Genomic DNA, 14,198 nt, shown 5'->3' with positions numbered 1-14,198 from the left:
CTTCACACAGGAGGGAACATTGTATAGATATCACTCTCCTTTTTTTCTCCTGCTTTTTCCTCCCTTCCTAATTCACAAGTTCTCCTTCAACTCTTCTTGTTACATGTACAAATACATTTGTATGTATTATGTGTGCAGATGTGCATGCAGCACTCTGCGTCCATTTTCCGTTGCTCATATGTGCATTGTCGAATGCTGCTCACTTGGGATTGGACAAATCATGTGGATGTCAGTTCCCAGGGACAACCAGTTCTCCCTTTCTCAGCAACAAACTAATCCCCCTGTAGCAATTCATCCAGGAGTGAGACCTTGTAGAATTTCTCCTACCTGCAGCTGGTGTTAGGGCAAGTAGGCTGCTGAGAATCCATAGGTGTGCTTACTTGTTGTGTCTAGGAGATAAGGCCTCTCAACAGGCATCCTCAGTCACTGCTTATGAGAGTTTTTCCACTCCCTTTTCCATAACTTTCACTTCCCCTCAGTGTTAGGAATTGTACTGAAGATGTATCACTTGAGACTGACTACCCGGCAGTCTCTAATGCTCTGCATAGTTAGTAGTTGTTCAGCTATGGATTTGTCTCCATCTCTTGGAAATGAAGATCCTTTGATGAGCAGTGAAGCTACACTTATCTGTGGATATGATAGGTATTTTGAAAAATGTTAGAAATCATATTAGATTAGGAAGCTGGCAGTAACATTGTTGGTTCTCAAACTTACGACCACTTCAACCACTGGTAGGAGGCTATGCTTATAGCACCATCATGCATTCCCTCCTTTCAAGCTGGTGCTAAGAGTGGTTAGACAGCTGTTAGCTATATCTGAGTAAAAAGTACTTCTCTTTCCCCAGTGTGGATGCCTTAACAGCACCTCATTTTAGTTGGAGATGCTTTTCTGAACATCCGTGGGTTTGCTTTCTTATATAAACAATTTGAGATGTTTGAGAACCTATGATAAAAAGTAAATAAAATTAAGGTAAAACTAGATTACCCATAACTGCCCAGCCATAAAATCTTGGTTATAGCTTTCTCTATTGGTTATTCCTTGCAAAATGACACACACACACACACACACACACACACACACACACACACATTATACAGCATCCAGTCTTGATATTACTATTACTATGTTTCACTACCCTTACTCAATCTCCTCTCCCCAGGACTGTAGCAGTACATTTTTATCCTAACTTCATGTTGTTTTATAACTATTTATTTTACATGTTTAGTCTTATCAGTCCTGATCACATGCATATGTGTATGAGATCATCCTGTAGGCCCTGGACAACCTTCCGATGATCATAGTTCTAAAGAAAAATGACCCTTTCTCTTAGAGCAACTACAAACACTTAGTAGTTCCTCATCTGAGTAGTGGTTGTAGAAACCATAATCTGCTTCAAGCTAGGATCTTAACTGGATCCCGTTATGCAATCACAGATGCTTTTAATTCTTGCGTGGAAAAGCCATGTCCAGAATACAGCATTTCACCACACCCTTCTTACAATCCTTTTCTCTGTTTCTTAAAATGTTCCATGAAGCTTTGTAGGAGTGATGGCATTGATATAGATGTTCTATTATGAGGCATTGGCAGTAATTTCCAACACTTTAAAGCGTAACTACTATCCACCGTGGTAAAAATGAATATAAACGTAAGTTCTTGTGTTAGAGAACATGGCCGTTTAGAAGAATAACATCAGTAAGTTACCCTCTGGGGTCCAAGACTTCCACAGCCATGAGTTTTGATCATGTTTTCAGTACTCCTCCTGTGAAGCAGGCTTCAAATCTTATCAAGAAAACAGCTGGTTAACCCAGAAATAGAATTTCATTATTGTACCAGTGGACAGATCTTGTCTAGCATGTCAGCATCATGGTATTCAGGGACCAGAATTGGATAACTCTGTTGATGTCCTTTCTTCCCCAGCAGCCTAGATGACACCTTGTAGTTCTGTGAAAGCAGGCAGCAGGTAGAGTTTCTGGTCAGCTCAGGATTGATTTCTCTGGAAACTCAACCAAGTATGTGGTTTCTCCAGCAATACAATCTAATTATGTGAACAAACATGGAAGATGGCAAAAGACTTTATTGTTTAAGTTTGTATTTAGGTCTTCCTGACCTTAGAGAGGCAACTTAATCCTTTAACTAAGGTTTTCATTTAATAACCACCTCTGTTAGTAGTTAGTACTATTCACTAACATTCAGTATTTCTGTTCAAATTTCCTTTTAAAAGATTGTATCTTAAATTAGCTTAGAAATGAATGGGGTTTCATGGTGCTTCTTTCTATATCCGTAGTTTTAGTTAATTCATCCCCTTCCCCAAAATCTCCACAGTTTTTATTTTAGTTACTGGTCCATTGCTGTGAAAAGATAACAACATAAAAGCAGCTCTTATGAATGAAGGCATTAATTGGGGGCTTTCTTAGGATTTTATATGGTTAGTCCATGATCATCACTGCAAAAATCAGACAGGTATAGCACTGGAACAGTAGCTGAGAGCTTAACAACACGAATGTCAGGTAGAAGAGAGAGAGAGAGAGAGAGAGAGAGAGAGAGAGAGAGAGAGAGAGAGAGAGAGAGACTTTTTTGAAACCCTAAGCCAACTCTCAGTGAAATACCTCCTACAAGGCCACCATCTCCTAATCCTTCCTAACAATTCACCAACTGAGAAGAAACATTCAAATCTATGAGGGTATGGTGCTCATTCCTTTTCAAGATACCTCAATGTTCACTTAAATCTTTATTCTCCCTCTGTTACCTCATATCTAATGTGTTCTATTATCCCCTCTCATTGTATTTTTACTTTAATTGCAACATCATAGGTTTCCAATATGCTCTCATGCTTTCCCATAGGCTCTCCTGTCTCGAATCCTGATTACTTCAGTACCTGCTTTCCGTGTTTCTGTCCCAAGATTTCCCCTGCTTTTTTGTGTTCACTTCATATCTCTACAAATCCCCATTCCACACATGCATCTCCCTCATCAAAAGTCCTCTTCACGGTTCCTAGTTTCCACTTGTGCAACGGTTTAAACACACAGAAACAAGCAATTGACAGGAAATATGTGTTGTAAATGCAGAGAAGCTCGGTGCCTCCACTAACATCAGAACAAAGACATGAGTTCTGGCAATTTCTATTCAATTACTGTAAGGTTCTTCTATATTACATTATTTTATATAAGTATCAAAAGTTATTTAGGATGTATTTTGAATATGGTTGTGTTTTTTCACACCTGCTATTTCAGCAGTTGGAAGGTAGAGGAGGGGGACTGTCATGTGTTCTGGGCTGTAAAATAAGGCCTTGTGTCAGTGTAACAAAGCAAATATTAATAACATCAAATAACATCTCTTTGATTTCTATTTCATAATACGTTTGGATTTTCAACAATGAATGACACACAGAATTAACTTACTTTTAAAAAGTAAGGTCACATTTAAGGTTAAAACCCAGCGGTAGCAGAAAGTCATAGCTTTTCCATTCTTTCTTGTTTCTGTAGATTTGTAGACCTTCACGTTCCCAATCACAGTGACTAAATTACAGACTGCATAAATTGATGGTAAAATTGATTTTAATGATTCTAATACATGTAACAACTTGATGATTGACAGTAATTTCATTTTATAAAGGCAATTATAGCAACCTGAATCCAATCTCTGACATTCATTGAGGGTTCCAGGAATTGATTTGAGCACTTTACATGATTTCATTGACACTCAAAGAAACCATACAAGCACAGTTTGGGTGATTTTTCATGAGGACAGCTTTGTTTAATGTTGGATCACGGACTAACACACAGGATGTTTGAGAACATACAGCTCCGACTTGCTGCCGTTCATTTTAACATTTCCTCTGTTCAAAGTAATTATTAAAAGTAGGTTTTCACTTCACCAAAATTGACAGTGACAGTACATTACTGATTCCAGCAAGAACGCTCAGAGCAGATTATGCTGAAGCTCAAATAAAGACAGTGTAAAACATCTCTTCTTGATAACCAGCTTGTAACACTACTGTGATGCCTGCACCATTAGACTCATGGGATCATGTTGCTCACTTTAAGTTTGGGAGCTTAATGATTTGAATCTCTTTTCTTGTTTTTATATTATTTGATTTATAAATTTGGACATGATTTTAATCCTATTTTATTTCGTCTATTATATTTTAAAAGTTAGAGCCTAGTAAACTTTGCTTTTAGTTCTACACAGGCTATGCCTAGCATCCATGGACTGCTTGAGACACCACGGAAAGTGGTCTGTAAGTAATTTTAATAGACACGTGTGTTGAGAAGACAGTTATGCTAATGTGGGTCACATGGTACTCAGAAAATTTTCCTTTCATTTCAAGTGGAAAGAATTCACTTGTAAGGCCTTTAAAAATATGTATTCCATTCGACATTTGGCAGAGAAAGGTTTTAGAGACACTGTAGCACTGTCGAGGTAGTTGTCTGGAGAATAAATCGCAGTTTTCAGAAGAAAAAAATTTGGAGAAAAATTAAAACAGAGGAAAACCACATGAACTGAGTTGAGGTTTGGAGACCGGAATGAGAGAAAACTAGTTTATGCCCAGAGATATGACATCTAATACAGTAACTGTTAGAAACTGGTTAGGTGGGTTCCAAGTGATATGAGCTGAACAAAATTCAAAAGATAATGTCTTCATGGCATTGTTGCACTCCATATTTAACATGCTTCTGCTATGCTGAGTATAGTTGACAGAGGGTATATTGCAGCTCCATTGGACACCACTGCTTACAACACAGGAGCTTTCTGGACAAAATTACTCATGTTGAAGATTGACAAGTAGTTTGTGGATAACTTGTGCATTTCTAGTGTCGGGTTAAGATTATAGTTTTTGTTCTTTCAGCTCTGGCATGTTACAGACATTTCTAAATAGAATAGGAGAGTGGCATCTATATACAATAATGAAAATTGAGGATAAGTACATAGTGTGTATTCTTAACTTGTTGAAGAGGTGGGCCCTAAATCTCACAACTGTGGTATTAGCTCAAGAAACACCGTACTACTGAAAATAAAAACTGGCATCTCAAAGGAAGAGAATGCGGGGAAGGGACTACCAGCCCACCGGTTCAGTCTTCTTTGTGCAAAAGGCTAATTCCCTTTCCAATCAGCACATGTCTGCATGAATAAACCCTCAGATAGCTTTCAGAGGATACAATGAAATAACAAACACTTGTGTTAATCTTCAATCTCACAAATCATAAAAGATTTTTTTCTTCTGAAATGGTGTTTGGCAAAGCTCCCAGGCAGTATTTTGTGATGTTGGTAATATGTAAAATACAACAACTACCAAAAAGGCAGCAGCTTAAGAAATTACAAAATGTCAGTGGATGATGGGATAAGGTGGTAATCGCTTAATGTCAATTGCAACATCAGTTAGATAATGTGAGTTCACATGCATCCAGGTCCCACTCCTACCTTTCTATTTTGTCATCTTATATAGCATATGTTTGGGTTACTACTGTCCTCAGACTAAATAACTATATTAAGCATTGAATAAGACTCTCGACAAAAATATAAATTTATACTAACATTAGATTTTGAAGCAAATAAATAAATAGAGCAATAATGTGCATGAGAAACATAGCTATCTCAGCCTAACTCAGTGGTCAGAGATTTCAACATTAAAATGCATCAACATTTTGGCTTTATTCTCATGAATAATCTCACTCGTTTCTAATATTTTATAACAAATTTCAAAGCGAAAATGTCAGAAAAAGTGAAAAATACTTATTTTATATGAAAGATAAGCTTTTCTATTGTCTTATTTTCATACATATGAATATATTTATATGAATGTATAGGAATAAATGTATTCACTCATGTATTAGTACTTTATATATTGTTTAAATTTATGTCTTAAAATTTAAATTCATATTTATGACCAATTTTGATGCCAATTTATTTCTTCTAACTTGTAAATTTTATTATATTTTATAATGTAAAATAAATGTCAAATCTATGGTCCCTCTTTTTATTTAATATTTTTAACTTTTATGCTTGTGAATTTGATTCTTTTTCTAAAAGCTTCATTTTATCATTTTAATCATGTGTGTGACTATGTATGTATATGTGCATATGAGCACAGGAGACCATAGGGTTCAATAGATGACATGGATCACCTGAAGATAAAGTTAGAGTTGTCTGTGAACCACACATAGTGAGAGCTAAGACCCTGTGCCAGGTTCTCTGAAAAGCCTCACGCCATATGTGAACTTAAACAGTGAGAACTTTTCCAGCCGCTACTTGATTCCTTATTACGGAAACGTCTATTTACTCCTCCAAACATCGTCATTAGGATATTAAGATATTTATCTTTTTCCAGAGAGTGTATGCTATCTGGTTGCTGGCTTCGTCTCTGAGAGACCTCAGGGCTCCAGGTTAGTCGAGACCGCTGGTCTTCTTATGCCATTGCCCTCCTTCTCAGCTTCTTCTAGCCTTTCCCTAATTCAACCACAGGTCTCCCAGCTTCTGTTCATTGGTTGGATGTAAATATCTGCATCTGACTCAGACGGCTGTTTGTTGGGTTTCTCAGAGGACAGCCATGCTAGGCTCCTGTCTGTAAGCACTCCATAGCATCGGTAATAGTGTCAGGCCTTGGCGCCTCTGCTTGAGATGGATCGCAAGTTGGGCCGGTCACTGGACCTCCTTACCAGTGGAGGTCTCTTCTCTCCATTTTTATCCCTGCAGTTCTTTTAGATGGGAACAATTCTGGGTCAGAGTATTGGTGGTGGGGTGGCAACCCCCATCTCTCCACTTGATGCCCTGTCTGTCTCCTGAAGGTAGACTCAACAACTTCCCTCTCCTCACTGTTGAGCATTTCATCTAAGTTCCTTCCCTTTGAGTCCTGAGATTGTCTCACCTTCCAGGTCCCTGGCACATTCTAGAAGGTCTTTTCTCTCCTCCCCTCTCCTCTCCCACCCAGCCTCCTCCTTCTCCCTCCCCCATGATTTCTTTCTTCTCCTTCCCAAGAGGAATTGAATTATCCTCACGTGGACCCTTAAGTTTGTTAAACTGCTTGAGTTCTGTGGATTGTATCCTGGGTACTTGGTACTTATTTCATTAATATCCACTTATTAATGAGTGCATACCATGCAGGTACTTTTGGGACTGGGTTATCTCACTTGGGATAATATTTTCTGGTTCCATTCCATTTGCCTGTAAAATTCATAATGTCCTTGTCATTAACACCTGAGTAGTATTCCATTGTGTGAATGAACCACATTTCGTGTATCCATTCTTTGTTTGTGGAACATCTCAGTTGTTTCCTGTTTTTGGCTTTCACAGATAAGGTTACTATGAACATAGTGGAGCATGTGCTCCTGTGGCATGTTGGGGCAACCTTTGGGTATATTCCCAAGAGCGGTATTGCTGGGTCTACAGGTAGAGCTACTTCCAATTTTCTGAGGAACCTCCAGGTTGTTTTCCAGAAGGGTTGTACCAGTGTGCAATTCCACCAGCAATGGAGGAGTGTTCCCCTTTCTCCACATTTGCCAACATGTACTGTCACCTGAGTTTTTAATCTTAGCCATTCTGATTGGTGTAAAGTGGAATCTCAGGGTCTTTTTGATTTGCATTTCCCTGATCACTAAGGACTTTGAACATTTCTTTAAGTGCTTCTCAGCGATTCAAGATTCCTCTGTTGTGAATTCTCTGTTTAGTACTATACCCCATTTTTGGATTGGGTTGTTTCGTTTTTAGGGAGTGGGGAGGCCTGGCAGGGGTGGGGTGTGAGTAGCGGTGGGGACAGCCTCTTGGAGACAGGGACAGGAGGAATGTGATGAGGACCTGTAGGGGGATGGACAGGGAGGGGTATTATGAATAGACTGTAAAAATAAATGAATAAATAAAAGTAATAAAAACAATAAACAAACAAAAAACATACAAACAGAAAATCCAGCCTTTAAGTAAAAGGAATTATTAAAACATGATATTTATTTTCTTGAGAATTTTATGTATTCTTATGTTTTGATAATGTAAATGCCCATTCACTCATCTCCAATCTATCCTAAGCCTTCTGACCAAAATTTACCTTTATGTGTTTGCTTTTCATACTCTTTGAGTCCACTTAGTTCTACTAGCATGTACGTACTGTTGGACCATCTACAGGGCCACATGCCTGAAGAAGATAGACTCTCCTTCCCTTATCAGTCATCAATTGCTAATACCTCCTCCGAGAGGACTGAGACCTCATAAAGTCCTCCCCAATTTAATCCGGCCTTGGAATGATTAGTGGGCTTTATCTTACAAGGGTCTTCTGCTATGAGTCGTATGTACTAAGGTTCTTGCTACAACAGCCATGTCATGTCTGGTAAAATTGTTCCAGCATGGAAATCCACTACCTTTGGCTCTTTAAAATCTTTCATCATCCTTCTTTTCCACATGATCTCTGAACTGTGCATGTAGGATGTGACGTCACATCATGTATATATTTCTTATTTTCTGCCCATTGAACTTTTCTGAGTCTCTGCAAAAAAAAGATGCTTCTCTGATGAGGAGGTATCTTACAGTACATATTTCCATTTTATGATCTTTTACTTCTCCTTATATTTTTAAATAGCTTACCAACTAGTGATTTTTAAAAGATTTTCATCCATCCAACATTTTTGTTAACCCACTCCCTGTCCTCTCCTTTCTTTTTCTCTTTTCTCTTTGGCCCCATAACTGCACTCATTCTGGCTTAAAACTTTAGTCCCCAATTTTGTCCCAACCCACAGGTACTCATCATCTTATAAACTTTCCTTGTGTGCCAATGTCATAGATTTCCATGTAGCTTTCATTTTGTTAAGCCGTTACCTCACTCCTGTCCCACCCTCACCATCACTCACACCAGCTACAATCCTTCTGGTTCCAGCATTCTTCTTCTCTGCCACCATTTTCCTTTCCTTCTCCTGCCTTCACCTTTGATTAAATCCTTTTCCATGGATCATTTCTAGTGTCCTAAAACAAATACTCTAAAACAGAAGACAGGAAGCTAAAACGCCTCCACTTTATTCAGTTGAGGTCTCCCGTTGAACCCAAGTTTCACAGGTAGGCTAGGGGAGGTAGCTAGCTTATCCTGGGATCCACTGTCACTTGTCTCTCAAGCACTGTTGTAAGTGGAAACCACCACGCCCACCAGGCACAGCAAACGCTCTGTCTTCAGAGCCATTTCTTCTCAGTCTGCATCTGCTCAACTTTTCACAGCTTATTTGTCTGTATTTTCTTATGTTTTAGAAACACAACAGCTTTGAATAAAAGTTCAGATTTGAAGAAACTCATATATCATTTGATTTTTAATTATTTCTCTTAAAATATATCATGCCTGTGGGAGGGCTGTTTTTTTTTTTTCACAATCTAATGCAAAGAAAAATTGATAACCGTCTATATGAGAAAGAATTAAGCCCCGTATAATGGTGTTTATATTCTTGACTTCTGATTTACTGCTTAGATGGCCACAAAACAGTGCTTAGAGTGAGATTTACAAGACACGGCTCAGTAATATCATGCCATCCTGAAGTTATGGAGGACAGTGGATGACTAAAGCTGCTGTCTTCTTGCCATTTTACTAGATTGGTTTTTTTGTAATAACCACTCTTCTTGTTAGCAGAATGTGTATGTGCATTTTGCCATGTGTTTTATAGTCTGTTTGACATGCTCTTTTCAGAAAGCAATAGCAACTTAGAAGGAACAGCAGCAGAAGGTGTTGCCTAGTTGCCACCAAATGCATGCTACACATGCCCTATTAATTAAGTTGGTCTGTAGCATTGAACAGTCACTTTTCCATGACAGGGATCTCAGAGACAGAGGAGCAGCCATATTTCTTCTTCAAGTTCACACATACAGCCCAAGTTTTTCTGACGCTAAACTACTTGCTTTATATTACCTAATATTTCAACTCTTTCCTGAGCTACGGCATTTTCAAATATTATTTTTATCATTACAAATATTCATATCCAGAATCAGTTGGGTATCTCTGCAGGTAAATATATATTTTACCAAGACTAACAAACTAAGTTCAATCTCAGGTCTCAAGGACTTTACATTTATCCTATATATTCATTATTATGCAGATGCACATGAACACACATGGAAATATAATAAAATAAAAATAATAATCAGAACCTGTTATAAAATGTTAATTTCATAAGGATCTCAAATAATCCTTGAGTTATTATTATGGTCAAGCAGTATTGATTGTTGTATAACAGCTTATAAAACTTACTTAGGCACCAATAAGCTTTCCCCAGAGAAGATTGCCACATTCCTCAATGAGCCTAGTTTGATGCATCTCTTGCTCCTAATGCTGAGTTTATAAACCATTTTGATGTGTCTATATGCATTACTAGCTCGTACACGTACCATATATGTCTTTGTCCTTTCTGGTTCTTCCAAGCATTTTTCCTATTAGAATATCTTTTCTTGCTATTTATCCTCATTATAGCTAAGATAAGTAAATTATATAACATCCAATAGCAACATTATAATTGTTTGAATGTTCAACACCATAGATACACGTTCATTGCCATTTTCTACTTAGATTCATGTTTGACAATATTTTTGTAAATAAACTTTCTAGTTAACCTGGAAATATAACCTATTGCATAAAGTTACTTTTTCCTACATAGTTTTCTGAATAGAAGAAAAGCTACCTATAACAAAGTTGATTAAAATCTGCAAATACATTGTAATTGAAAACAACCAATATTTTGAATCAAGGTGTGTTTTTTAATTGATTATCTGTTTCCTGATGAGTCCTTGGCAGGAGTAAATTTATTTTCTTTTCTTGTATTTTTCTGTCTCATGGTCTCCCTTATTTACTCAGGTATCCCCAGGTCTCCATGCTGGATCTACTCTGATTCCCATGAACAACATTTCTATGCCTCAAGGGGAAGATGATTATGGTTACCAGTGCTTGGAGGGCAAAGACTGTGCTACCTTTTTCTGTTGCTTTGAAGACTGCAGAACAGGGTCCTGGAGAGAAGGGCGAATACACATACGCATTGCCAAAATCGACTCCTACTCCAGGATCTTTTTCCCAACAGCTTTTGCCTTGTTCAATCTGGTTTACTGGGTTGGATATCTATACTTATAAGTTCTGCCAATAGATAAAAAATTCATAAAAGTCTGGTTTAGTCCAATATAATCACTTGCATTTCATAACAGGAAGTTAGAATTTAAAATGAAAGTCTACCAGTTAAAATCTGAATCGTTTGGTCATATGATTAAGGCTTTCATAAATAAATAAGAAAGAATTATTCAGGTTAATTTACCTAAATAAACATGAAATTCATTGTCCAATATAGCACATTTAAATCATAAACTTATATTTTTACTTTGATGTTTTTATGTTTCTTATATATAACTAACATTGGACTTAATACTTATGTGAAAAATATTTTGAATATTAAATAATTTTGACACATATTTTATTTAAATATCTATTACTTATAATGAAAAACGACTGCCTAATATTAAAGTATTCTTTGCCTAGATTCACCATTAGTTTGATTTATTTCTTGCTTTATCTTTCCCTGTTTAGGATATAGTTGCTTTAAAACAAAGCCATGATTTTCTTGGATCATGAAAGATATACTATTCCCCAGCTGAAAATAATGTATTAATTACTTTTTAAATAATTTATTTTGTGACCTGACAGTTTGTATACATTTATATATTTAAACACTGCTGTGTCTTATGTTTGACGTGTAAAGCAATTACATCAAACTACTTGGCAATTATAGCTTCCAAAATGGACAAAATTTACCCGTAATCAAATCAATTTTCTGTTCAATGTTAAATGGAAGTCAAGGTACATTTAATTTGAGGTTTTTCAAATGTGGCTAGGAAACACTAGAGTCATTTTTTGTTTTTCTTGCAATGCAAGATCAAAAACAAAAATCAAAGTTATTTTCTGCCTTGTAGGATTTTATGAGGTATAAAGAGGTTAACACTAAAATGTTAAAATGTACTAACAGTGAAATCAAGTGGGAAATGTTTTGTTTTTTTCTTTATGTGCTACAAAAGAGATTCACGAGTTCAAAGAAGCATTGAGTAAATGTGCTTGATTTAACAGGGCTTAAAGAACCATCTGGCAAACTAAACTGTAGGTTGTCTTGAGAATACAGATTTAAATACATGCTATCGATATTTTGTAGAGTAGATATATTTGGGAAACATCAAAATTATTTATCTACCCACTGATTTCTTACCTGGCTTTTACAACTGTATTATAATCACTGTTTTCTCTTCTTGAGGCATGTGAGACTTCTCCAAATTCATTTTACAAATGGACTTTGTGAGAGACAACTATAATGAACTTGAGTAGGGACATCAGGAAATCCATACAGTGAGGAAAAGACTCCAGAGAGTCTCACTGTAGGGAAAGCTGTCACAGTTACCAGTGCTACATCTGTGAGCAGAGGCTGAAGCTTGGAAATAGGCAGTAGAAATATTCACTGTAGGTCTGGCAAGATGGCCCAGCATACTTGGTGAGGACCCAGGCTGAGTTATCAGCCTCCATGGGGCAATTTACTATGGTCTATATTCAGGAATCTGAGGCCTCTTCTGGACTCTATTGATACTGCATGCACATGGTATACAGAAGCAGGCAAATACATAAAATAAAAATAATAAATCCTAGAAAAGAAGACATGATCATTGCTGACAGTAGTTGTCACAATGAGAGGCTTTATGAATAAGGGTATGTTGATTTTGAAGAGAAGGTGGCCATGTGGGTTTTTGACACATATGCTTTTAATTAAAAAATTGTCTGCACCTGGTGTATCAATCACTGGATATAACTTTGATTGTATTATAATGTGAGAATTACAATTCTCCAGGTAACTATAACTTCCTCCTAAACACACAGGATTTGAAGCAAAATAAAATATTGACTTTTTTAACAAATGGAGTTCTGAATGAAATTTTGACTCTGTGAATATTAATTTTTAGATATTCTGTGCATTTATGTTCAAGATATTACATATTGGTAAATGTTAATGAAATAAACACCATTCGAGGGATAAATGAAGTATGGACTATCCATCAAGGCATAGCATGCTTCACTATATTTTTACGGCTACTTCCACATTTGTATTGACGGCTTGCTCATCATTAGGGTGGTAGGGTGCTTAGAGGCTCTGTCAATTGTATCTCAGCATGACTCTATGTTAAAATCCTTTGAAATGCTTGATAGAAGTATGATTAATCTTCATTGCTGTTTTAATAACTAGGCTTTAAATGTTGACAATATTTACAAGTGAAAATAAAATTGTTAAAAATATCATGTTCTCTACATATATTCCTTGTATATATAATCATCAAATAAGCACTTAGCTTCAAAGCCAGTGGGATTTTATTTAAATATAATTATTAGAAAGGCAGAAAAACAAATCTAATTATTCTAAACCTAGAAACAAAAAGATCATATTTTTAATTAGAGCTTAAGAATTCCTGTAGAGCCTAGAGCTTATCTTCAAGGGGGTAAAACCCAGCACTTTTTTCATATTTCAATTTTAAAATCAACTCTGATGAACTATTAAAATAAATAAATCATTTTTCCAGATACGGTGAAATAATTTATTAGATTCATTTTCCTGTATATGTGGGAAATTGATTTTTAATACTAACATAAACCAAAAATATAGTCACTAGGAATGACAAGAATTGTCAAATAGGAAGATGTAAGAGCAAATGAAAAGGTGGTAATTCATGTAGACCGGGTGCCTCCTTACAAAACCAGGATTTAAATTGTGTGAGAAGCAGAATATGCATAGTGGCATTTTATTCTCCAGGAGAGAGCAGCATCCTAAGTAGTTTTCTCTGTGTGCTCCATTGTCCACCAGAACATTATTTTGAACAGTTATGTGCCCCTCACCTATATGAACACAAACAGAAGAAGAATCAGCATTGCATTTGCTAGCCAAGCCGGGACACTTGGAACGACCTTAGAGACCGAGATGTGTTCTCTGCCATCTTAAAGGGCATGAACACACCGTCCTGCAATTGAAATACACAACTGCAATCACAACACAATGCCAGCTGAGTCTGCCCTTCACATAGTAGGATTCTGCAGAGCTGGGGGTGGGGAGAGAGAGAGAGAGAGAGAGAGAGAGAGAGAGAGAGAGAGAGAGAGAGAGAAGAGAAATGTTTGCATTTCCAGTTGACAGCCTTTAAATTTTTATTCATATGTGTTCAAACGATTCTGTAATTTTTTT

General features: G+C 36.7%; 1 protein-coding gene across 2 annotated transcripts in view; it reads left to right on the top strand.

Moving 5' to 3' along the window:
- Positions 1-13,264, top strand: part of Gabrg1 (gamma-aminobutyric acid type A receptor subunit gamma1) — a 75,463-nt gene extending 62,199 nt beyond the window's left edge. For both annotated transcript variants that reach the window (XM_032916472.1, XM_032916473.1), the window contains exon 9: positions 10,805-13,264. In XM_032916472.1, coding sequence (XP_032772363.1) covers positions 10,805-11,074 — 270 coding nt within the window. In that variant the 3' untranslated portion in view covers positions 11,075-13,264. The remainder of the gene's footprint in view (positions 1-10,804) is intronic.
- The last annotated feature ends 934 nt before the right edge of the window (positions 13,265-14,198 follow it).

The sequence above is a fragment of the Rattus rattus genome, chromosome 11 (genome assembly GCF_011064425.1).
Source record: "Rattus rattus isolate New Zealand chromosome 11, Rrattus_CSIRO_v1, whole genome shotgun sequence".
NCBI classification, from domain to species: Eukaryota; Metazoa; Chordata; class Mammalia; order Rodentia; family Muridae; genus Rattus; species Rattus rattus.
The sequence above is the reverse complement of the archived record's forward strand: the minus strand, read 5'-3'. Positions and strand labels throughout refer to the sequence as shown.